The following is a 27,288-nucleotide window of genomic DNA, read 5'->3' as shown; positions in this document are numbered from 1 at the left end:
TTTAATTCTAAAGAACTCTTCAATCTTTAGATTTGATTGATAAAATTTTCCAATATTTCAGATAAAAAATGAACTTAAAATATACAGAGCTATAATACATCAACAAAAGGGGGAAAAACAAATTGTGCCTTCCAAGAATGATAAGTATATTGGCCTGCATGTACATCAGTTAGAACTTGGAAGAACCAGGATTGAATTAAAAGAATCATTTCTCACTGAAATCTTTCATCTCAACAATTATGGCACTTCCACACTCCCAAAATGCAAAAAGAATGGACTCTCTCTTTATATAAAAATGGTGCTGACGTAAATCCGGTTAGTCGAATCAGACAGCTGCACATACTGAACCTGGCATGCAATGAAAACGATTATATGAACACGATGTATCTGAATCTCCATATAACTGGTTTAAATATAGCCAAAAGACATAACAATAATAGGTCCCTGGTAATTCGACAGAGCATTATCGATTAATTTGATAGCATTAAATTCTGAATTGGATAGTCGAGAAGAGAGGGATCCCCTTATCTTAACCAACTAATCACCTTTGCAACTATATGCGAAAACGTGTAAGGGCAAGCATGCATGCATATTTGTGTGTGTTTAAAAAGGAGGAAGACAAACCTGTAGACCAGGTGTTGCAGCAAAATTTCCCCTCGTGAACGTGTTGCACATCAAGCCCAATAAACCATGACCCTGCACTCACATCATCATGTGCATAGACCTGAAGAAGAGACCTGCAAAATGAGAGAATTTTGAGGTCAACCGAGTGCAATCTAAAAACTGAGGCGAAAGAAGGTGTTAAAACTTACTTATTAATTGAGATAAACTGTGCTAAAGCTCGTGAAATAGCAAATATTTCACCTGAAGCATGCCGAAAGTATCTGCACCATACACAAGAATTTTAAGAAACAAGTGGAAACTATAGACCGATTAGGATATCAGGGGACACAAAGCTGCAAAAAGAACTTAATGCATGAATATCATATGATGACTTTGAAGAACTAAATTCTTAGCATTTGATCTGTTTTCATTGTATTTATAGTTAAGAGAAAAACATAGATTCGACATGTGTGCTATATTTAACATGAGACTATTAGATCATTACTAAATTTCCGTTATGCATAGGAGAGGAAAAAGAAAAGGATTGTTTGTTACTCACGATTTTCCATCACCAAATTTCCACCAATCAGGCTCATGCCATTTGTGGGTCCTGAACATATATAAAGGGGCACATAAATTTTACAAAAGGAAAGTTGGGAAGGAGATGATCTCAATCGATACATGTGAGTAATCTTCAGAAAAATACAATTTACTCACGGGTCAGAGAAAACTTCTCCTGATTTCATACACCCCATATAAATACGAGGCGTGTCCAAATGAGCAGAAAGTTTAGCTCCTAGAGCATCTGTAAACAATCAAAGGATCAGCTTCAAATATTACTGTATCAGTAAAGGCTGTCAAGAATTATTTAGTTCTATAACAGTATGCATTCTCAATTAACCAACACGACCCTTGCACCTGCACCACAACACTTTCAGCCGATCATCACAAACTGTCATGTTTTCTGCAACAATATTTTGCACTTATGACAAGAACTTGAAATGTTATTGATACTGGTATAACTCAGAAAAACTATTTTGGGATGTAAGGCCTTTCGCACTTGATATACAGATGTATTATAGGAGAAAATTCTAGAGAAAGGGGGAGAAAGCAAACTTCCAGAACAAGAAATCATGTCAACATATTCACATGGTAGTACCTAAAACATTACCTAAAAGAACTAACAAGGATTACATACCAATATTAACATAAACATCATCATTGACCTTAACATAGAACTCTGCATCCCAGCTCTCTACAGCACGAACAAAGAATAACTTTATCTTCTTTGAACGTTCCTCAGGTGCCTCCACATCATCCTGTTGAAACACAAAGGAAAATTATATTTGCCACTACAAGATCAATCCTTTGGAACATGTTGATTCACCAGCAATAACGTACATAACATGTGAATCAAGTCAGTGGTCTTTCAGAAATATGCTTGCATATGTACCCTAAAAGTTGGAATGAATGATATCACCAAGTTACTGAATCTCTTTACACTAGTTAGCAATAAATTCTAAGAGCTACAATTCCATTCAAAATAATTCAAGATAAGCTTAAAATTCCTGTATTCCCAAGTAAAAATTTTCCTAGATATGCATGGAATAGCTTCAAATAGGTCACCATACCAGAATAATGAAGTCATTAGTTTGGCTGTGTTCATCATTGATCTCCCTGTCCAAACTATCTCCACGATTTGCACTGCCAGTAATATAAAATTCAATAAACAGAAATGGAAGAGAAATACTTGATAGGAGAAACCATCAATTAGAAACCTTCTTCCTATTACGAATCGCACAACAATTCCCTTCTCTTCTTCCAGTTTTCTCAAAGCCGCACCTGCACATATTATATTTTCAATTTAACTACTATCAGAGGAAATGATAATTAGGTAACAGGATATTTACAAATCTATGAATAATTTAATGGAGGGTAATAAATTGGAATGCAGATATCCATCAACTATGCTAGAGAAGGAAAGCGTTCTTTCAAACTAATTTAGAGTGAAGATAGGTTTGGAGCAATTGACGATAAGCCATCTTCATTTATAACAGAATGGTATTCATTGGTCATTTAGCCTTTTACCTGAATAAAACAATCTAGGCTTCTAATTTACAGCAAAGCACTCCATTGTGCGCATTAATTAGCAGTTAATACTAATTTACAGCAACACACTCCATTGTACGCATTAATTATCAGTTAATAAGTTTGCATGAGACTTAATATTAGCTGTTAGTAGACAATGATCCCCTATGTATCTGATTAAAACCCTGGGATCATAAAGCATTCATGTGCATTCTATTTCTTGTGTTCCAGTGGCACTAAACGCCAGTAGATTGATGAATATATATAACTGCTATAGTTGTTGTTACATGCAAAGAGATTGAATAGATTAGAAAACATTTGGAGCCTACAGTTTTGGCATGGTTCATTGTTTTCAATCATTCTTATAACACACATAAAAGATAAAACTAGTCAAGAGAAAAGATGCATTACCAGATTGCATCCATGCGTTCCGAATTGCATCTCTATTCTTCTTTCGTCCAAATGTTGTGATGATACCAATAACACCTAAAAGCCTTTTCTTAGAACGAGTACCATCATTTCCCGAGTGCTCCTTCGAAACATAACCTTCTTGCTTGGCAGCAGCTAGATCCATCTGAATGGCTGATAATTTTTTCAATTGCTCCCTGGAATGCATTGCTTTATCAAATTAGATTCAATACACAGAACATAAATGTAAAAGTAATTAAGTAAAAAACTTACTTGCAGCTAACTATCTTTAGCGTTTCAGAAACAGATACAGAAGAATGACCCTGAAAAAGTTTAAAAATTAAATGTCACCAAAATCCAACTGATTTGTACCAAAATAGATCATCTTCAAACTCTTAAACACCATCACTTCATATCATATTATATATAATCCAAATCAATGGCCAACAATAAATTTAATGCGAAAGCATCAAGTTTGACAGAGAATGTAACAGCAATGAATGAAAATGCAGATCATCATCCTCAAACCTAGGCACGGCCAAGAACCAGATGTACTAAATTTGAAAGCATAATCTAAAAAATAAATAATGCGAGATCAAGAAAACGAGAAAAGAAAATCACCTGACCAGTTCTCCTATCAAGTTCTTTAATTAAATATACTCTGCTCTCTGCCTCCTGCCACATCCTACATTTAAATACAAGGCTCAAAATAAAAATTCCTCAATAAACCTACAACAAAAAACTTAAAAAAAAAAAGAAAAAACAAAAACTAACCGGCCGGCGACGTAAACCGTAGCCATCGTAGCGAACATGGCGAGAAGCAAAGCAGAAATTCTAGAACGAAAAGGAGAGCCACCAGAGTTAGATAACCGGTTACTCGATCCCCGGCTACGCATTTTCGCTTACTCGTTTTTTCGACGATTCACGTTATATAAACAAGGATTAAATGAAAATCCCCTTTTTTTGTAATTTAAGAAGCAGACCTGCAGGAATTAAACGAGGTTGACGATAAAAATGAAGGGGAAGAAGACATACGTAATCTTGAATTTGAATCTGGATTTATTGAAACCAAAAAAAAAAAATTGAATCTTGATTTGAATTTTTTTTTTACTGTGGTAGTTTGAGGAATAATAAATTAGACGTTTTTTTTCTATTTATTTACTTTTTCTAAGCGTTAAATAATATATAACATTATCGGATAAGGTATAGGATTTTTTAATATTAACGGAATAATGAGAAATTTCGAAAATATTTGTAATGAGATATAATTTATTATTTAAATAATTTAATGAAGTTAAAAATATTTTTAATTTAAAAAATAAATATAATTATTTAAAAGAAGGTTTTAAAATAAATATAGATATTTTGATTTATTAATTATTTTATAATAATATATTTTGGGTAAAATGCATTTAAGGTCATTAAATTATTAGTAAGTTTATATTTTAGTTACTTAATTTGAAAAACTTACAAAATAATTACTTAAGTATTCAAAAGTTTTATTTAAGTCACTAATCTATTGAGAAGTTTTATTTATTAAGTCATTGATTTTGTTCGTTTTTTATTATTATTATTTAAAGTCCAACTAGCGAATTCCAAATGGTTTGACGATCGATACGGTAAATTAGTACCCATTAACGAGTAGAAAAAAATACTTTAGATCCAAGTGGATGTGATGGTCAGTTTTGGAGATCAAAGAATAAAATTGTTTAGATTTTTAGTTTACAGATTCATGATATCTAAAGTTGTTTCACGGAAAAAATTGAACTATAGAAAGAAGGAAAAAGATGAGGAGAACTTTTGATTGGTATAGGCGGTGTGAATGTATAGATATTGATGGTTAAAATTGCTATTATACTAACTTTAAAAGTCGTTAGATCATCTTTTTATCTGCCATTTAACAGATGATGACCAAAAAAGAAAAAGTCGAATAGTTGGGGACTCTTTTATAACTTTTATAGTTAGGTGACTATAAGTATAGTTTATCCTAATTATAATAATATTTTAAATATGCAATTTAAGTTTCTCTAACAAAAATGACAACATCAAATTTTAAAGTCTATAACAAGAGCTCTATGAATTTTTATATCAATATCTTATATTTCGTTATGCCAAGGACAATTAAGAAATGTGTTTTTAAATAATCTTATATTTCGTTAATTAAACAGCAAAATCATACATTCCATCCAAATGGATCAAATATATATGGCAATGTAACATATCAACAACTAATTTGATAAGACTACTCAGTTGGCATCGGCATTGTTGCCAGTGCAGGAGAACATGGGTTCAAGTGTACTGAAACGTATTATCTTCCTATTTAAGAGTTGAGGAGAGACTATGATTAGTTCTAGACATTGTATAAAAAAATAAAGACTAAAAAACTTTTTGATACTGCACTCATATAAAAGGAAATAAATAAATAAATAATTTACGTTCCAATAATCCTATGAGTAGAAATAGTTTTACACTATGTGAATTAGATGCATTCTAAGTAATTTTACATTTCAAAGCCTTATGGACAACAACAGGGTTAGAAACTATCCTTGCTGAGAAGCACAACCAAAACTTGAAAAGAAGCATAATTAAAAAAAAGTATCACGACACATATTGGTAAATAAGTCAATAAAATAATAAAATTATATTTTAACTCAACTGTTCCAAAAAAAAATTTTCGGCTTTACCTTTGAGTCGGGAAGATCAAAGAAGAGGGGCAGACGACAACCGACTTGGCAAGCGCCAACTGACTCGCTCTCAGTGATGGTTGAAGGAGAGGGCTTTGGGTGAGACCAACCTTCTTTATGATCTATGAACTTGGTGTAATAAATGATATTTGAGGCTTTATTGAGGTTAAATGATGATAAAAATTTCAACCCATAAACATCGAGGCTATGAAAAAAATGACCATGAACTTATATAATTATAATTCCCAATAAAAAGAACCCCTCAAAATGCTCATTCTCTCTATAGAATGCTTTAGGTTGTTGTCTTTTGCTTTTTGCTTTTGTTTGAGTCCCTCTTGATGGCTCACTGTTTCCATTTACAATCTGTGTAAACACTCCTTTCTTTTATTTCTCTTCTCGAGTTTTTTTAGGTATCTGCTTAGTGTCAGTGTTGTTTTCTTGTCTGTTGTAATTTTCCCATTTATTGTTGTATTCCATGGCTATTGATGATGAAGGCAATTTTAGAAATTATGTAAAACATATGGTTTAATTTTGTTCAAATATTCAATTTTAAGTTTTCCATGAAGTTCCCAAACTCATCACCTCAACAAGTAAAAGCACCCTCGGAAGAAAGAGAATACCACATCGACCAAAATCAAAAGGGAGTAAACGTATATGTAGCCGGTTGCCCGCCTTGTAGCTTGCTGGGCTTGGTAACGCGAGCTTGTTACTTGAGTGGGGGCAATAAGGTGGTAGAACGCTGGTTTGGCCAATCGTGCTGGTTGAACCAGGTAGTTGGCCGTTCTGGATAGGATGTGGGGTGGTTAAACTGCGTACCATCATCTTTTTTATAACCGGTGAGGTTTAAACTCAATCCACGTATCTTTTCAATTTTATGTATTACTTTCTCCATTTCCCAATATGTTTTTGTTTGTCTCCTTATAACCATATCCCACTCATCTATGTATTTATCTTATCTTTCTCCATTTCCCAATATGTTTTGGCAGAAACTTAAGCTTCCTTCATTTTCCTGTTCTTCCATTTTGTTGACAGTGGAACATTTGGCTGTTTAGTCCTTGGCTCTCCTCCAGGCTATCATCTATCTCAGTAGCAGATGAATCAATCACCCAACCAATACGCTTTCTCTTTTATTTAAAAAGGGATAAAAGGAGCTTTTCCTTTTTCCATCTTCCTCCGAATGGATCTCCAGGTTCATGAACTATTTGTGTAGTTAAAATGAGAATTAAATCAGCTTTAGTGGAAGTATAAAAGAAAACTAAAAAAGAGTTAAAAACCCAAATATGGTAGTTTCCTTTTTACAATTAAAATTGCAATCCATGAATAAGAGAGTTTGTGGATTGAATGACAATGTTAGATTTGTAAGTCATGGCAAAGGAACAACAGACAAATGGGAAGGTAAGCATACCACTGTTTTAAATTGAAATCAATATCTGACTGATTGTCCCTTTTCTTTTATGTGAAAAACATACGAGAATGTTTAACTGCGGATGAATTTCTTCACAAATTATCCAAATCTTCATTAAGTTCCCAAGCTCATCACCTCAACAAGTGAAAGCACCCTCGGAAGAAAGAGAATGCCACATCGACCAAAATCGACAGGGACTAATTGTATATATAGCCCTTGCCCTCTTTGCTGATCGCCGAGCCTGGTAACACGAGCTTGTAACCTAAGTGGGGGCTATAAGGTGATAGAATGCGAGTTTGGCTTTGCTGAAATGGATCTTGGGTGGTTTAACTCTGGCTTGCCCGCTCCAAGTTGAGAGTTGAGCGGAGGGGCATGAGTGTAAACTCTGAGACTCGTGGTTCCTAAAGTGGAGGGTACTGCGTGAGGCTGGTTTCTCAGAGCCAGCGAAAACCCTCCCTCTCCTGACAGTGGAAGATAACAAGCTTTGATCCACTCCTATCCAACATGGCTCAGCGAGCTTAACCATCATCCTTTTTAGTTTTCGCATTCACTTCCCTTCAAACTGGATCTGCAATATTTAGTGTTTTTTCCCCTTCAAAATAACAAAAAATAGAGAAAATCTGACTTAAGTTCATGAAGCAGAAGCTTGGTTACCACACCAACCAACAAGTATATATAAAATGATAAGCCAGTCTTTATAATTCCACTCATCCACAAAGTCATTTTCCCTGCTAAGGTGATGGAAAAGAGGTTCGACTGTGTGTTTTCTTTAACGAGAGTAGTTAATAATATTATATCATTGGATGACTGCATATGTGAGACTTAACAATTGTTATAGTTGGCTGATGTGTCTTTTTTACTCAGTGGTCTCTTCTTGTGTGCCCATATAACATGCAAAAGTTTCTTCTTTGTTTATTCCACTTCTGTGGTAGTAGCATAGTAATATAGTGTGGTGTATGTTTTTATTCTATGGTTTTGGTTTCTATTTGTAGTTTACCCTTTTTAGTTGGCATTGTCAGTTTATTTCCATTCATTGCAGATCTAGAAGCGTGTTGATGCTTGAAGATAAGAATTGGTATAATTTTGCAGCTAACTTCAATCCACAGCGTTGTAATTCTTCATGCAATTCTATACTCTTGGGATCATTTTGTTTACTAAAAGTTAGTATTGGGTGAACTAAATATATATATATATAATCATGAAATACGTCGATTGATTTCTCCACAACAAGTCACTTAATTTCAAGTTTAGCTCGTCCTTTATATCTAACTCTACTCTTACCCCTACTCTTAATCTTATATCAATTAGAGTGAAGACAACATTTTCGTTTCTCATGACCTCGTCATGATTTCCAACTCTGAACTCTTATTGAACTCTCATATTCAACATGTCATGCTCTACTATGGTAAGGTGAGCCTCCTCCGTAAGTTCGGGAACCTCATGCTCGACCTTACTTTCTAGATAGTAATATGGAAAATACAAATCATATTTCGGATAATTATCCGATCACCCTTGAACCCATCTCAGTTGCATAACCATATGAATCATAAGGATGCTCATACGAATACTCTTGCCTTCCAAAATTGCCATAATAACTCCAATGGCTGGTCGAATTTTCGTTCGTTGAACTCAACCTCTCGTCATATCCATATTAATCTCCCAATCATCTATAACCATCTATAACCAATCATCTATAACCAATCGTCGAGTGTTTTTTTGCAGTTACTTGCTGGTTTATTTGAAAGTACAGGAATGCAGTAATATTTCAAGGAAAATATGGTAGCACTGAAATGATAGTAAGACAAGCTGAAACACTCGTCATTCACACAAGCAATGCAGCAGCAGCAGAGTTGAAAGAAGATTCATCCAGAACTATTGCCATCAAATGGAAGGCACCTTGCCGCGGTTGGGTAAAAATTAATTCTGATGGAGCTACTGCAGAGAGTGGAAACTGGTCAGCTACAGGTGGCATTTTACATGACTCGCATGGTAATTGGTTAGCAGGATTTTGTCGATTCATTGGTAGAGGTTCTGCTCTAACGATCGCCTATCCTTCGTGGTCAAATAGCTTCGCAGAAGGGATACACCAAGGTGATAATTGTATCTGACAATAAAAATGCAGTGGATATGCTAACAGATACTTCACTAGGCTCATAAAAAACAACTTTAGTTCGAAGAATAAAAGAGGAAGTAGGTGCAATTGGATTATCAAAATTCAACATGCTTCTGTGCAGTGAATAAAGTGACTGATTACATAGTTAAATCTTGTTCAAAGAAAAAATATGATCAGGAAATTATTCACTTCTCCATGTTTGATGTTAGGTAACTTCTTTTAGAGGATAAAATGGAAGACTTCCATGTAAGAAACATTGGATCTTAAGGCTGTTGTATGCCTTCCTTACGGAAAAAAAAATTCTCTTCATTACTTTAACGGCACACTACTTTATAGACACCAAATAATGTTAAAATAAAATAGAAAGATTTACTTAAAAGTATAGGGATTAATTCTTTAAATTTAATCATATTAGAACAAAAATCATAGTTAGACCTAATCATTTTTTATGATCCATAGGACGTAATTCCTGCAAAGAAATTAAGAAATTCAGACTTGTTTAGTTCATTTGTAATGAATGGTTGAGTCGATTAACTGAGTGGATATACAATACCAGTATCGACAAAAAAACGTCACGCAAAATAAACACAGGAAAGGGAGAAAAAATGACGGTCCAGTTTGGGGTCAGCTCATTGAGCCATGGTGGTTCCGAATGGATCAAGCCTGTTATCCTTCCACTGCCAGGAGCGGGAGGTGTTCGCTGCTCTGTGAAACCAGCCTCACGCTTTATCCCCCTCTCTAGGAACCACGAAGCACAAGCCTACGCTTGTGCCCCTTGGTACAACTCCTAGCTTGAAACGGACAAGCCTGAATCAAACCACTGCAGAACCGACTCAATGAGTCGAACCCGTGTTCCATCACCTTAAAGCCCCCACTTGGGTCACAAGCTTGCGTTACCAAGCTCGGCAATAAATGTCATGGCCAATTTGTTATATAAATAATTGATATTTGTTGACTTTAGGCGATGTGGGATTCTCTTTCTTCTAAGGGTGCTCTTACTTGTTAAGGTGATGAGTGTGGAACTTCATGGAAGCTTAAGAAGGGGACAGTCAAGCCATATGCAATGGTTCTTTATTTGCAGATTTTATTCTTTTCTTGTCATTAGCTATTATCAGTTTTCTTCTTAATACTGATTTGATTTTGTGCAAAAAATACTTTGGCAACATGATTACAACAGCGATATGCTACTTCTAATTAATCTCTATCCAAATTCCTTTGTCTGTACGTACTTACAAAATCAAACATTGTTCATTCATTAATTGAAGACTGCACTTATCTACATTATCCCTTGATAGAGATGAAAACTTTTTCATGCTGTCCCAATTCTTTGATTAATTTAGAACCTAAATGTTTTAGATATCCATTAACTAAATCTGTATTTCCTATTTGAATAACAAATTAAAATATCCAAAATTAATATCTCAATCCATCACAGAAAAATAAGATTCTTTTGCTTCTTGCATGAATCCAACCAATCTTTAGAAACCATTAATCATATTTATCCCATCAACTTACATTTTAATTTTAAGTTTAAACTATACAAATTAATTTACAAGTAATTTTCCTATAGTTTTTACACTTTGTGAATCAGTTTTAAAAGATGGTTAGTGTCTCAATGGAGTCTAAAAATTTTATTAACATTGAGGACAATATATAAAGGATATTAATGTAATTCACTGATAATTTTATTAAACCAAGGTGTTCAAAAAATATAAGTGTATAAAGATGAAAATACTGCTCTTAGGGCACCAAATCCAACACTCCTCCCTCCGAATCACAAAATAAAGCCCCAGCTAACCCTCATTTTCCTGTAGACCGTACATATATTGGAATAGTGGCACATCAAGTCATATACCCCTCTGCCTCGCATTTGATGATGAATCTGATTATCAACCACCAATAACTTCCAACTAGCTGTCTGGGCGCTAACGATAAGAATTCAACAAGTTCATAACAAACTAGTGAGGTCGCAAGTAAAACCCTGCTTTCAACAAGTACAACAACGGGTAGAATACTGGCCTTGTCATAATTTAGCTTGAACACGAAACTTAGATAATGTGTCCTCTCCAAAACGTTAAATTCATATTTTGGATGCCTTTGGAGGAACCCCTACATCTTGACACCCTTAGCATTTCCCGCTCTTCAGTAGTACAAGTGTATACTAACCACTTGCAACCATCTAATCTATACACTGTTTTAAACATGTTGTATTGAAATCAGCATTAGCACAATATCAAATTAGATTTTGAAAAAAAAAAATAGCCATTGACATGAAAAATACCAACAAATTAAGAATCAATATCTGCCTGATTGTCCCTTTTCTTTTATGTGAAAAAAATACGAGAATGTTTAACTGGGGATGAATTTCTTCACAAATGATGTAAAACATATCGTTTAATTTTATCCAAATCTGCATGAAGTTCCCAAAGTCATCACCTCAACGAGTAAAAGCATCCTCGAAAGAAAGAGAATGCCACATAGACCAAAATCGGAAGGGACTAACTATATATATAGCCCTTGCCCTCTTTGCTGGCCGCCGAGCTTGGTAACTCGAGCTTGTAACCTGAGTGGGGGCTTTAAGGTGATTGAACGTTGGTTTGGCTTTGCAGAGTCGGATCTCGGGTGGTTTAACTCTGGCTTGCCCGTTCCAAGTTTAGAGTTGAGCCAAGGGGCTTGAGTGAAAACTCTGAGTCTCGTGGTTCTTAGAGTGGAGGGAACTGCGTCAGGCTGGTTTCACAGAGCAGCGAAGACCTCTCTCTCTTGACAGTGGAAGAATAACAAGCTCGATCCACTCCGATCCAACATGGCTCAGCGAGCAAACCATGACTGGACCATCATCCTTTTTTTTAGCCAGCCTTTATAAATCTACTGGCCCACCCAGTTAAGGTGATGGCAAAGAGGTTATTACTGTCCAAGTTAGTCTTTTCTTCTAGTTTGGTTAAAATCTATATCATTACTTTAACGACAGTAGTTATTAATATTATATCATTGGATGGCTGCATATATAAGGCTTAACAATTGTTATAGTTGGTTTCTCCTCTTGTGTGCCCATATAACATGCAAAAAATTCTTCTTTGTTTAAGTACTTCCACTTCTGTGAGTAGTAGCATAGTAATATAGTATTGTGTGTTTTCATTCTATGATTTTAGTTTCTATTTAAAAATATACCCACGACCGTAGTTACTGTTTTTAGTTGGCATTGTAAGTATTTCCCTTCATTGCAGATCTAGAAGCGTGTTGATGCTTGAGGATAAAGAATTGGTATAAATTTGCAGGTAACTTCAATCCACAACTTTGAAATTCTTCATGCAATTCCATACTCTTGGCATCATTTTGTTTACTAACTCCACAATGATATTTGGAAAGCGTGTTGGCTCCATCACATTTTCACTTAATTACAGATTTAGTTCTTCCTCTACATCGAACTCTATTTCTGCTCCTACTTTTAATCCTATGTCAATAAGGGTTAAGATAGCATTTCCGTTTCTCATGATCTCCAACTCCGAACTCCTGTTTAACACCCATATTCAACATGTCATGCTCAACTATGGTAAGGTGGACCTTCTTCTTAAGTTCGAGAACTTCATGATCGACCTCTTTCACCGTAGTGTTCATTTCAACTCGTCGACGGTTTCTAATAATTGCTTCAACGTATTAGAAATGGAGGATATAGTAGCTTGGAACGAAGAGATATTATCCTCCAACATTCTAACCCATTTAGCAAAGGATGAGTCTTCAGTATACTCGTCATTCTTCATATTACTTTCCGGATAGTAATATGAAAAAATACTAATCATATGTCGGATAATTACCCGACCACCCTTGATTGTAGCTACCCATCTCGGTTGTATATTCATACGAATCACAAGGATGCTCATATGAATACTCTTTCTTCCAAAATTACAATTATAACTCCAACAAGTCATCGAATTTCCGTTCGTTAAACTCGACCTCTCATCATATCTGTATTGATCTCCCAATCACTTATAACCATTATTATTAAACATGATTAAATGAAGTGTTCAACAAGGTCAACAAATAAAATAACAAAAAGAAAACAGAAAATATGAAATATTTGATCCCTCGTCTTTCGACTAATATTGCTCTTTTGAGACAAGTAACTTAACAACACATTTAGACTGTTACAATCCTGGTAATGGTGCCAACAATTGACCGCACCATGATGTCCGTACGTCAAGCAAAGAATTAGCACAAAATATAAGAATTTAAAAATGACTTTTACTGCAAGTATAACAGTGTCAAGTTATAATATTTATAGTGTTACAATAGAACTCACGTACTACTCCAAAGATCGAATCAAGAATTGTAAAATTGGTAAATGTGTTTATCAAATTTCTTACAAGCTAAATAATTACTAATCTAGTTGAGTCGAAAATTAGTAGAGAGGAGGGTATTCCGTGAGACTAGTTTCTCAGAGCAGCGAACACTTCTCGGTCTTGGCAGTGGAAGGATAATAGGCTCGATTTGTAACATCTCCACTTAAAAAAAGAATATTTATGGTAGAAGTCCTTAAACAAATGATCTATAAAAGAATAGTATTATAAGAAATTGTGATCGTTTTTAGAGGAAACAGTCAGCATAAAAACATAGAAAAATATTATTAAGAGCATGTGGTTAAGTTAAAAATTCGGTATCGAGTTCAGGAATTAAATTGAATAAGTTGAAAAATTATAAAGACTAAAGTGTAATTATCCTATTTTTATATTGATCAAAAGGAATTAATTGCTGGTTTAATGATGGCTTTTAAATGATATTTTTAAAATAATGATTATTTAATACTTTATCTAAAATATTAGTATTTTATTAAGTATTATTATAATATAAATAAAAGAAAGATGAACATCTTTCTTTATTTTTCTTTCTTATTCACGGAAGTTGGGGAAAGAAGAAGAAGAAGAAAATTTCTTTCATCATTTTCTTTCAAATTCAAGCATAAGATATGATTTTTCTTCAAAATTTTCATAGATTTTGAATGTTGCCATTTTTTTATATGTACTAATAGTTTTTTTTATCTTATCAAGTATATTGAAAGTTGTCATTAAAGGACATTAATGGAAGCCTAGAAAACTTAAGTGAAATAGATGCATTTTTAATAGGAAATGATTAGAAGATGAATTTTAATTTGTTAGAAGTGTGAAAAAAAAAAAAAAAGAGGATGGAAAGTTTACTTGGTACATTTAGCCATAGTGAAGGAGGAGTAGAGAACCTTAGCCACTTTGTGTAATATTAGTGCTAAATGATAGTTTGTGAAGCAATGAATATTCTAACGAGTACAAAATTGAAAACGAATAATTGAATTGAAAGATATGTGAATTTCGAATTAGAAAACTTAAGTTATCAACTTGATTAACCATGCATTTTTAAATTTATTTTTATTAGTTTTAGTACTAGAATGGATAAATGGCATTGTTTTGTATTGAATTGTTCTTATTGTAACTAAAAACGAAGTGAGCATCTTGAAGGATAAAGGTAAAAAGGATGAGTAAAGCGACTGAAACTTCGGCTTGTGCTAATATTTTATTTTCATTACATAAAGCTGTAAATATTTAGTTTACCATGACTGGTTATATTTATTTTATTTTTACAAGTTTTTGATGAGTTTAAATGATTTAGTTAATATTATAAAATTATGTTTTGAGATGAAGACTATGTTTTTCAAATGATTAAATTAGTAAATTTATGGTTATGATTTAAAGTTGAGTATTATGATTTTAGATGATTGAGTAAGAAAATGTTTAATATGATTTGAATAGAAAGTCTAATACATTAGGTGATATGCGATTTGAACCTAAAAACGAAATTGATATTTGAGGCTTTGTTGAGGTTAAATGATGGTAATAAGTTCAACCCATGAAAAAAATGACCATGAACTTATATAATTATACTTCCCAATAAAAAGAACCCCTCAGAATGCTCATTCTCTCTATAGAATGCTTTAGGTTGTTGTCTTTTGCTTTTTGCTTTTGTTTGAGTCCCTCTTGATGGCTCACTGTTTTCATTTACAATCTGTGTAAACACTCATTTCTTTTGTTTCTCTTCTCAAGTTTTTTTAGGTATCTGTTTAGTGTCAAAGTGTCAGTGTTGTTTTCTCGTTTGTTGTCATTTTCCCATTTATGATTGTATTCCATGGCTATTGATGATGAAGGCAGTTTTACAAGTTATGTAAAACATATGGTTTAATTTTGTTCAAATATTCATTTTAAGTTTTCCATGAAGTTCCCAAACTCATCACCTCAACAAGTAAAAGCACCCTCGGAAGAAAGAGAATACCACATCGACCAAAATCAAAAGAGAGTAACCATATATATCGCCACTTGCCCGCCCCGTAGCTCGCCGAGCTTGGTAACGCGAGCTTGTTACCTGAGTGGGGGCTATAAGATGGTGGAACGCTAGCTGGTTTGGCTACTTCGGGTCCGGATCTTTGGGTGGTTCATCTCTTGTTCGTTCTAACTTACTGGGTGAGCCAGGGATACTGTGAACGCTACTTCGGGTCCGGATCTTTGGGTGGTTGATCTCTAGTTTGACCTAACTTACTGGTTGAGCCAGGGGCACTGTGAACCATCATCTTTTTAAACCGGTTTAAAAACTCAATCCACGTATCTTTTCAATTTTATGTATTACTTTCTCCATTTCCCAATATGTTTTTGTCTGTCTCCTTATAACCATATCCCACTCATCTATGTATTTATCTCATCTTTCTCCATTTCCCGAAATATGTTTTGGCAGAAACTTAAGCTTCCTTCATTTTCCTGTTCTTCCATTTTGTTGACAGTGGAACATTTGGCTGTTTAGTCCTTGGCTTTCCTCCAAGATAATCTATCCCAGTAGCAGATGAATCATCTCCCAACCAATACGCTTTCTCTTTTATTTAAAAAGGGATAAAAGGAGCTTTTCCTTTTTCCATCTTCTTCCGAATGGATCTCCAGGTTCATGAACTATTTGTGTAGTTAAAATGATAATTAAATCATCTTTAGTGAAAGTATAAAAGAAAACTAAAAAAGAGTTGAAAACCCAAATATGGTTAGTTTCCTTTTTACAATTAAAATTACAATCCATGAATAAGAGAGTTTTGTGTTTTGTGGATTGAATGACAATGTTAGATTTGAAAGTCATGGCAAAAGAACAACAAAGAGGGGGAAAAAAATGATGGTACAGTTGGGGTCAGCTCATTGAGCCATGGTGGTTCCGAATGGATCAAGCCTGTTATCCTTCCACTGCAAGGAGCGGAAGGTTTTCGCTGCTCTGTGAAACCAGCCTCACGCTTTATCCCCCTCTCTAAGAACCACGACACACAAGCCTACGCTCGTGCTCCATGGTCCAACTCCCTGCTTGGAACGGACAAGCCTGAATCAAACCACTGCAGAACCGACTCAAACGAGTCGAACCCGTGTCCCATCACCTTAAAGCCCCCCACTTGGGTCACAAGCTTGCGTTACCAGGCTCGGCGACCAAGATACCGCCCAATTTGTTATATAAATAATTAATATTTATTGTTGTTAGACAATGTGGGATTCTCTTCCTTCTGAGGGTGCTCTTACTTGTTAAGGTGATGAGTTTGGAACTTCATGGAAGCTTAAGAAGGGGACAGTCAAGCCATATACAACGGTTCTTTATTTGCTGATTTTATTCTTTTCTTTTCATTAGCTATTATTATTTTTCTGCTTAATACTGATTTTATTTTGTGCTAAAAATACTGGTTTTAATACTTTAATTTGGCAAAGAGGTTCTACTATGTGTTTTCTTAGTCAAATCCTTTAATTTGGCATTGGTTATTACTGTCCAAATTGTCTTTTCTTCTAGCTTGGTTAAAATCTATTATCTTTCCTTTAACGACAGTAGTTAATAATATGATATCATTGGATGACTGCATATATAAGACTTAACAATTGTTATAGTTGGTTTCTCTTCTTGTGTGTCCATATAACATGCAAAAATTCTTCTTCATTTAAACACTTCCACGACCATAATTTACCCTTTTTGGCTAGTATTGTAAGTTTATTTCCATTCATTGCAGATCCAGAAGCTTGTTGATGTTTGAAGATAGGAAATGGAATAATTTTGAAAGAAACCTTATTTTCTATTCGATTTACTTCGGGCTTCTAAAATTTAATCTCAGGTGTTGCATCATAAGGTTTGAATTCCGTGAATCATCGAACAATATTAAATAACTGCATGCTTCAAAGAATTAATGACAATGTTACTAACAAGTGGAAGTGGACTTCTTTTCGATGTATTTGAATCAAGTTTAAATTTTGGAGTTATCATTGTTAGAAGAGTTTTAATTGAATACCATCTTCAGCTTAAACATAACTAATTTCAGACCATAAAATAGATGATGACACTTATAGTTATAACAAGACAATGTTAGATTTCTAAGTTATGACAGCAAATACAACAGCAATAACATATATTATAAAGCAATGTACATGTGCATTTTAGGAAATTAACATTTAGTGAATGAGTTGTTATTTGACTTTAATTTTTTAAATTTATATTGAATTTGTTAAATTTAGTAAAATATATATTAGGGTAAACAATAAGAATACTTACTTAACTATGTCTTTGTTCTGTTTCAGTCACTCAACTATTAAGTTCTTTGATTTAGTCACTCAACTTTTTGAAATTAAATATTTCAATCACTCTATCGTTAGTTGCTGTTAGATAAGTGACGGAGACATGTGATATCTTTATTAGCCTAATAACAAATTTAACCTTTCAATGTTTACAAGTTTTATCAATTCGATCTTAAATCTAAATTATTCAACAAATTTAGCCCTCAATATTTACAAAATTTATCATTTTAGTTCTAATTCTAAAAGTTAAATAAATTTATCCCTCAATATTTATAAAATTTATCAATTTAGTTCTAATTTTAAAATTAAAAAAGGAAAATATTTAAAAGGATTTACTTAGTAAACTTATAAAAATCAATGATATATTAATTATTAGATTAGTAAATTAGAACTGAAAGTGTAATTGAAATTTCATAAAAAAAATTAATAAGTAAGCATTTTTATGAAATGTAGAAAAGAATAGATAAAAGTTAAAAAAGAAAAAAGAAAATGACAATATGACAATGCTAGATAGAATAAGAAAATTTAATATGACTCGACAACATTTAAATGACTTGTGGTGATTATAGACACTACATTTTCATACTCAACAGGTAATCTAAATACCAGCAAATAGTTCAAAACTTCGTCAGACAGGTCGGTTCATATTCAGTGTGGGCGTTAGAGTATTGAGAGGACTTTTCCCTAGCACGAGAGGATTGGGAAGGATGCACCTCTGATGTACCAATATCGTGCCTACGGTAAACACCGGGTAACCAAGTGTGATAATTGCTGAAAGTATATCTAAGTAGTAAGTTCACATCAAGATGAGTCCTCTCCTATTCTAACTTTCCCAAAGCTTCCGGCAGCACAGTTGAGACGGTAAGGGGTTCTATGTCTCTGCGGGGATCGAGCGAAAGAAGTTTTAAAATTTTAAGAGAATATCTTATTGATTCTCCATTTTTATGTTGAAAAAACATGAGTATATTTAATTGGAAATGAATTTCTTCACGAATTTGAAGTTTAAACGAGGGGCAAGAAGCTACACTGTTTTCCTTAATTTTAGCTAAAATGGTTTAATGCCAAAACTCTTTAAATGTGATTGTGAAGAAAAACCAAGTAGGCCCCTTTTAAGGTTTGATTGCTTCTTTTTTCAAGTTTTTCCTTCAATAATCTTTCAGATTTTTTAAGTTTTATAAATGATGTAAAACATATCGTTTAATTTTATCCAAATCTTCATTTAAGCTTTCCATGAAGTTCGCAAACCCATCACCAGTAAAAGCACCCTCGAAAGAAGAAGATTACCACATCGATCAAAATCAACGAGGATTGGTTCTATATATATCCACTTGTCCTGTACCCTGATCGCCGAGCTTGGTAACGCTAGCTTGTAACCTGTGTGGGGGCTTTAAGGTGATGGAACATGGGGCTGGCTTGCAGAGTCGGATCTTGAGTTGGTCCAAATCTGGCTTGCCCGTTCCAAGCTAAGAGCTGAACTGAGGGGCTTGAGTGAAAACTTTGAGCCTCGTGGTTCCTAGAGTGGAGGGTACTGCGTGAGGCTGGTTTCACAGAGCAGCGAAGACCTCCCTCTCTTAGCAGTGGAAGGATAACAGGCTTGATCCTCTCTAATCCAACATGTCTCAGTGAGCTGATCCTAACTGGACCATCACCATTTTTATTTATTTTCTTGCCCTCCTGGTTCTGCATTAAGTGGAAATTAACATGTTTTTTTTTTTTTACGGTAAAAATAATTTATGACAATGTTCTTATAGTAAAACTCTATATCATTACTTTAACCACAATACTTAGTAATAAATTTGGATTTATAATAAGATTAAAAAGATAAAATATGTCTAGAAATTAAATCTTAAATTTCATGATAGTAGAAGTCAGAATTAGAGGTAATCGTTTTGATTCATGGGTCGTGATTCTTGCAAAGAAACAAAAGAAATTCACTTCCTTAAGCCAGCATTGTCTCAACTCCATTGCATTTAGAAAGACATCTACTTCAAATCCAACTCGGTTAATAACACTATCATTCATAACATCTATCAAAGGTGAGTTTCTAATGGTAATTTCTGCAAATTTTTAAACAAATAACAAAAAGAGATCGAACTCCATATTTTTATATGTTTGTCTTTGAAAAGATGTGTGTAAACTTAAGTTAAATCATTGATAGTGGCTTAAACTTTAGCTAAATTTTAATCCAGTGGCATAAGCTTAAGTTACATTGTAGCGACGTAAAAATTTTGCTTTCGGTCGCTAATTGAGGCGATTTATTGGAAATTTGAAAATCGACTTTCGATTTTATTAAAAAAGGGAGTCGCCACCGATCCTTTTTCCTAGGTGTGATCGGACACCTAATAAATCCTTTTTTAAAAGAAAATTTATTTTTTAAACAAAAAGAAGGCCGAGTTTAGGTCTACGTCAATAGCCAGAGAAAAAATAGGGTTCGAGAGTCAGTTACGCACGAGGAAGGTATTAGCACCCTCGCGACGCCCAAAATTGGTATCTCGTTAAATATGTGTTGTCTTAATTTTTAAAAATGCAAGTTCAATGTAACATTTAATCATGATCCGATCAAAACACGAGAATTTTTATAATTTTGATTTCTTTTGAGAAGGACGTTCCCTTTTTAACACAAGCCGATTGATATTCACCCAACATAGCGATGAAATCGACGACTTAATGTTAAATCGGTACGTTGCCTTATTTATTGAAATTAAAAAAAATGAATGAAAATATTTTTAAATAAAAATAATGTCAATGTTGAAATAAGATGTGATCTAATAGGCTAAATTGAACAGGTAAATAATAATAAAAGTTAAGAATATATGAAGCAAATAATATATAAAACATTAACAATGTATATGTGATAATAATAGTCATAAAACAATAGTAGTGCATATGGTATTAAACATGATAATAATAGTAATAATGCAAATATGAAATAGTAGTGAACATATATATATATATATATAAAACATATAATACTAGATTAAAAATATATACAATATATATTGAAAACAGTAATAATATAAAAAAATAACTAATAATAATAATATACATATATGTATTAAAATATATACGTAATAATAGGAATAAAAAGTATATACATAGTATTAAAAATATGTACATAATATAGCGTTAAAAATACATACATAATATAGTTATTAAAAATATATACATAAGATAATATGTAAAAAATATATAAATAATATAGTATTAAAATATATACATGATATATATAAAATATAATATTAAAAAGATATATATACGTAATATATATAAAAATGTATACATAATATAGTATTAAAATATTTACATAATATATACATATTAGAAATAATAATAATGTTAAAACAACTATTAATAATACTACATAAATATAGACATATATATATTAAAGATTTATACATATATAATAAAACATATACTAATATTAATAATAATAAGAATAAGAATAATACAAATAATAGTAAATATAATAATATTAAAAGTAATTAATTTAATAATAAAGAAATGAAAATAAACCAAAAAGGACTAAAATTGAATGAAAGACAAAATTCTGGGGCAGATTTAAAAAGAAATAAAGAGAAAATGACTTATTTGAACACGCACAAAACAACAAAGGACCAAAAGCGCAATATTCCCAAGCCTTTAAAACTACGTCGCATCATCATTTGAATTCCAAACAAAATTATGGGGCCGATTTTAAAAATACAGAAACTTAATTGCAAAACATAGAAAAAGCGGAAGGGCCATTTGCGCAATTAGACCATTATACAAAAACACGCGGATCCTGAGTTTGGAGCGGGTCGGCTCAAAACGATGTCGTTTTGGGGTTAAAAGGTAGCCCCCAAAACGACGTCGTTTTAGGAGGCTATAAAAGGCTTCTTTTTTTCAAAAAAAATTATTTTTGCAAAGTGAAAAAAAAAAGGGAAAGGGGAAGGGTTTTCTCTCTGGACTATGTCCAGAAGCCAGCCAGGAGGGCCACCGTGCGCCACTGTAGCTCTGTCGCCACCGGACGGTGGCCGGAACCTCAAAAAAGGTAATTTTTTTCTTCCTTTTTTGTTGTTTATATATATATGTCTATATTTGCATATATAAAAAAAAAAGGAAAAGAAAAAAAGAGATCTAAAACTTCAAAGACAGAACGTCACCTACTATTTCTCCGATTCCGATTCTTATATTTTGATATTCACTACTTTGGTGTTTAAATCTGTTTTTGATATCTGAAATCTATTGCTTCGTATTAAAAATGGCCGAATCTATTCTTTGTATTCATAAAATATTGGTCCCCTCTTTTACATTGGTTTTGATTCGGCTTTTATAGCCATTTTTACAAGCATTTTCTATTACTTTCTGTCTTTTTTGTTGCAGGCAAGTGGACGACTAGATGGTGCAAGTGGCTGATGGAGACAGTGTCGGTGGAGCATGTGCTGCAGGTCAGTGACGGCTAGTGGCTAGGTGGCTAGGGTTTCAGCTTTTTCGAAACCCTAGTTTAACTAATGGGCTAATTGGGCTTGGGCTAGGTAGTTAGGTTTTTTGGGCCTTTGGGCTTTGAATTGGGTTAAATTTGGGTTTGGTTTTGGGTTTATTTGTATGGGTTTAATTTTAGTTGTAATGGTTTATTTTTGTAAAAGGCTCGGGCTAATTTGGGCTTCTACATACATATTTTCTTAACCCATAAATAGGAGGATAATACGCTTCAACGTACTTAAATTCACGTCCTTTTGTATTGGCATCGGTGTCCATACCAATCGAGCTAAAACTCAATTGGCTAAGTTATATTCTTTAATATACATATATTAAAAAAGGAGATTATATGTTGATATGGGATGCCTGAGAGGATCATATCCGACAATGCACTGAACTTGAACAATAGCAAGATAGCAGAGGTCTGTAGCCAATTCAAGATCAAACACCATAACTCGTCACCGTATCGCCCAAAAATGAATGGTGTGGTGGAAGCAGCCAATAAGAATATCAAGAAAATCGTGGGAAAAATGATTGAGACTTATAAAGATTGGCATGAGAAATTACCATTCGCCCTCTACGCCTACCAAACGTCAGTCAAAACCTCCACCGGGGCAACACCTTTCTATTTGGTTTATGGAATGGAGGCGGTCTTGCCTATTGAGGTTGAAATTCCTTCTCTACGAGTCCTGTCAGAACTAATGTTAGATGAAGAAGAATGGATCTAGTCGCGGTACGACCAGTTGAACTTAATTGAAGAAAAGAGGTTGAAAGCTATTCGCCATGGTCAAATGTACCAAAAGCGAATGATGCGGGCTTATAACAAGAAGGTTCGCCCTAGAGAATTCTGTGAAGGAGACCTTGTTTTGAAAAAGATTCTCCCCATACAAAAGGACTTCAGTGGAAAATGGATGCTAAATTGGGAGGGAACTTATGTGGTGAAGAAAACTTTCTCTGGAGGAGCTCTGATCTTGATTGAGATGGATGGCAAAAGCTTGCCTAACCCCGTGAATTCAGATTCAGTCAAGAGGTACTTTACCTAAAAAAAAGGGGGGGGGAGAGGCTAAAGTGAAAACCCGCAAAAAGGGCGTTTTGAGACCAATGGGGTTTTGAGTTGAAAACCCAAGAATGGGCAATTCAAATTTTGATCGAAATGGGCATACAGTAATTTTTTCTTCTTTGAATTAACAAGAAGGAGGGATGCTACATCTTGGGGCATAAACAAAGTACTCTTGGTCTTCTAAACACATATCAAATTCAAAGGGTCCTCAAGAAGCTTTGGGCAGAGAAGCTCATGCTACGATATCTGAGGCACCTATTTTAATTTTTTATTCATTTTGTATCTTAGCGAATTTGCTATCTTGATTATCTTATTCATTTCGAGCTCTTTCTCAATAAAATTTCGTCTTGTCCTTTGCGATAATCTTTTTCAAGCATTTTTCATTGAAATAACGATTAACGGACTAATGACATTCAAAAGGAGTTCTGTATATTACCTTGAAATGATTTTAAATGATACAAAGACCTGAAACGGGACTAATTAGTTTGAACTACCCAAATTCAAGGAAACATTGGGAAAAGAATAGCCCAAATTGTGATTGTTCTTCAAAAGATACCAGCTGAAGGAAAAGGGGAGAGTAATACGTAAATGATAAAACCTCGATGAATAGCGAGTAATATCAAATTAGGCATTAAAAATAACATTTTTGCATTCACACCAACATCATCCATGCACATCTAGTTAGAAGTATTTGATTCATTCATGACATCCTAATCATTTGGCATAGGCTCAAGAAATCGATTCTACAGGTCATGTCCCTCAGAGGACGATGTAGCAAGATCGATTGTAATTACGAATTTCGTCGAATCTTAACTTCTTGAAGTTGCAGTGAAGCAGATCGAAACCACTAACCTTATCTCCCTGAAGTTGCAGTGGAGTAGACTGAAGATGGCGAATCTTATCTTCCTGAAGTTGCAGTGAAGCAGATCGAAGCCACTAACCTTATCTCCCTGAAGTTGCAGTGGAGCAGACTGAAGATGGCGAATCTTATCTTTCTGAAGTTGCAGTGAAGCAGATCAAAGCCACTAACCTTATTTCCCTGAAGATACGATGGAGTAGGTTGAAGTTACGAGTCGTATCTCCCTGAAGTTGCAGTGGAGCAGACTGGAAGATAGTAAGTCTTATTTCCCTGGAGTTGCAGTGGAACAGATTGAAGATATAAATTGCAGATCTTATCTCTCTGGAGTTACAGTAGAGCAGATCAAAACAAGTCTTATCTTCCTGAAGTTGCAGCGGAGCGGGCTGAAAATAGCAAGTCTTATTTCCCTGGAGTTGCAGTGGAACAGATTGAAGCTATAAATTATAGATCTCATCTCTCTGAAGTTGCAGTAGAGCAGATCAAAACAAGTCTTATCTCCCTGAAGTTGCAGCGGAACGGATTGAAGATAGCAAGTCTTATTCCCCTGGAGTTGTAGTGGAACAGATTGAATCTATAAATCATAGATCTTATCTCTCTGGAGTTGCAGTAGAGCAGGTTAAAACAAATATCATTTCTCTGAAGTTGTAGTGGAGCAGGTTGAAGTTACAAATATTATTTTTCTGAAGTTGCAGTAGAGTGGATTAAAGTTATAAACCTTATCTCTCTAAAGTTGCAGGAGCACATTGATGATACTTGAAGAAAAGAAGCGCCAAGAGAAGTCGAGACTCGGCAGGTCCCGACAAATTTGGCCCTTTTTATAGTCTTTGCACTATTCTCGTTGCACGACAATGAGCAAAGAAGGGCAGCTGTAATGGGCCAAAATTGCCCGGACCCATCAGAAGCCAAAACCAAAATAAAAAAATATTAACAGTCCATTTACATTAAAAAGGCCCAAAATTTTGTAGGTCCAAAACTAAAGAACCTAGCCTAAAAAAATAGCCCAAAATATAAAACAAAAAAAACCGTAGCAGCTTAGGGTGCTGCGCCTCTATGTGCGCCCTTGGCATGCACGGCGCCCAAGGTTCGGCCTCCGTTTCACCAAAATAACCGTCTACAGCCTCGTTGACCCCTTGTACGCCTACAAAAGAAAGCAAAAAAGAGCAAAAAAGGGAAACAAAGCAAGGCCAAAGAGCTGGAGGCAAAGCAGAGAGCAGAAACGAGGCAAGAAAATAAGAAAAAATAGATAATAGCAATAATAAATCAATTGTATTTCGGCTATAAAGCCCCAAAAAAAAGATTGTAGAGAGACACACACATTTTGAATCAAAAGAACAAAACCAAGGTTTGAGGTTGATCTCCGATTTTCTTTTCTTTTTTTTCATTTCATTTTTCAGTTTCTTCTTTTATTTTTTATTTTTTACTACAAATCTAATAAATAAAAGTGGGTATAAAACAAATAAAAGAAAGGAGAGGAGAGAGGAATCTCACCGGGATCGCCCGTAGTTTCATCCCCGGAGGTCTTTCCTCCATCGTCGGGATCGAAAAGGAGTGAGGATCTCTTCTTTCGCTTCTTTTTGGCTCAAGAAGGCTAGACCTTCGAACTCCTTTTGAAACGGGGCTAAAAAGTCCATCTTCGCGCTTCGTCGGCCACCGTGTACGGTGGTGGTACGGCGGGCGGTGGGGAGCCCCAACCGTCGGAGACAAAAGGGGAAGGAGAGAGCAAAGGCTCTCTATTTTGTTTTTGTTTTTTTTTTAAATAGGGCTGAAATGAATTTTTTTAAAAAAATTTTGGTTTATATATGCCCAGGCGCGACCCGAACCGTATCCAAGGGAGGATCCGCGCGTTTCCCATCATTGAGATATTTATGCGCGAGGTCCTTCCACCTTTATAGCGCGTTACAATCTGACCCCTCATCTATCTTATGTATTTTTGTAAATTCAGCCGCATTTTTCGCGTGTAGTTCAATTCAGTCGTTGGCATGGTGAACCCTTGAGGAATGGGTCTTTAGCCGAATTGGGCCCTGATAGTTTTGGCACGTTCAATTTTGATCCCTTGTGACCTTTTCTGTTATTTATAATTTATACCTTAAATTTCGATTAGGTTTCAATCATATCCTAAATTTATTTAAATCATTTATTAACCTTTTTTAAAAAAAAACCGTTTTATTATAATGTTATTTTAAATATCTTACAGGTTATTTATTTTATAACTACTTTAACTTATTTTAATATCTGTTTATTCAAATGTTTATTATTTATTTTAACTTGCTTTATGTGTATATTTTATCCTAACCTATTTTACATGTATTATTTATTTTATAATCCTTACCTATTATATGTGTATATATACCATTTATTTCAAGTTTTTTTATATATTTGCTATTCTTTCAAAACTGTTTTGCCGTATATTTGTTTCAAATTATTTTATATTGTTTATTTTTAGTTATTACATATTATGTATTTCAAATAATTCTTTATATATTATCTTTGAATCGCCATTATAAAATATGTTTATATTGTCAATTTTAATGCTTTACATATTACATATTTTAAACTTGTTATATATATTATTTTAAATTAACTCATACATTGCTCATTTTAAAATTATTTTATATACTTATCTTAAATCCCGTTCATTTATTTTAATTTTTTTTCTTTTCGTTATTATTCATATTAAGTTTGTTATTGATCTTACTCTTTTGTATATTATTTAATCAAATTTTATGGGTACATTATTTACATTTTAAATTATTTTACAATTGTTGATTTCGAAAACCTCTTTTGCATTATTTGCTTTCAACTAAGTTACCATCATTTTTAAATTTTTTTTACATTCATATTCACTTTAATTGGTTTCACAATATTTCTTTTTAGATTGTTATATATGACGCTTCGTTTCATTGCTCTTTAATTATTAAGTGTTAATATTTATATGTTGTGTGATTATTACCATTGTATGTATTTTAATTCATTTATTTCGCATTTTTGCATTATTGTCATTCATCCGTATAATGTT

At 33.8% G+C, this 27,288-nt stretch overlaps 1 protein-coding gene across 1 annotated transcript; it reads right to left on the bottom strand.

The window, feature by feature from the left end:
* LOC108480695 (hydroxyproline O-galactosyltransferase HPGT1-like) lies at positions 1 to 4,243 on the bottom strand. The gene is made up of 12 exons (XM_017783771.2): positions 3,874 to 4,243; positions 3,721 to 3,784; positions 3,373 to 3,422; positions 3,103 to 3,296; positions 2,382 to 2,445; positions 2,235 to 2,307; positions 1,802 to 1,922; positions 1,321 to 1,408; positions 1,163 to 1,213; positions 813 to 884; positions 625 to 737; positions 1 to 348 (listed from the first exon to the last, which is right to left on the bottom strand). Exons 1-12 carry the CDS (start codon positions 3,993 to 3,995, stop codon positions 326 to 328), a joined length of 1,035 nt encoding a protein of 344 aa, XP_017639260.1. The 5' UTR covers positions 3,996 to 4,243; the 3' UTR covers positions 1 to 325.
* Positions 4,244 to 27,288: the final 23,045 nt, after the last annotated feature.

Source organism: Gossypium arboreum, chromosome 1, assembly GCF_025698485.1.
Source record: "Gossypium arboreum isolate Shixiya-1 chromosome 1, ASM2569848v2, whole genome shotgun sequence".
Taxonomy (NCBI): domain Eukaryota; kingdom Viridiplantae; phylum Streptophyta; class Magnoliopsida; order Malvales; family Malvaceae; genus Gossypium; species Gossypium arboreum.
This window is presented reverse-complemented; position numbering and strand designations above follow the sequence as displayed.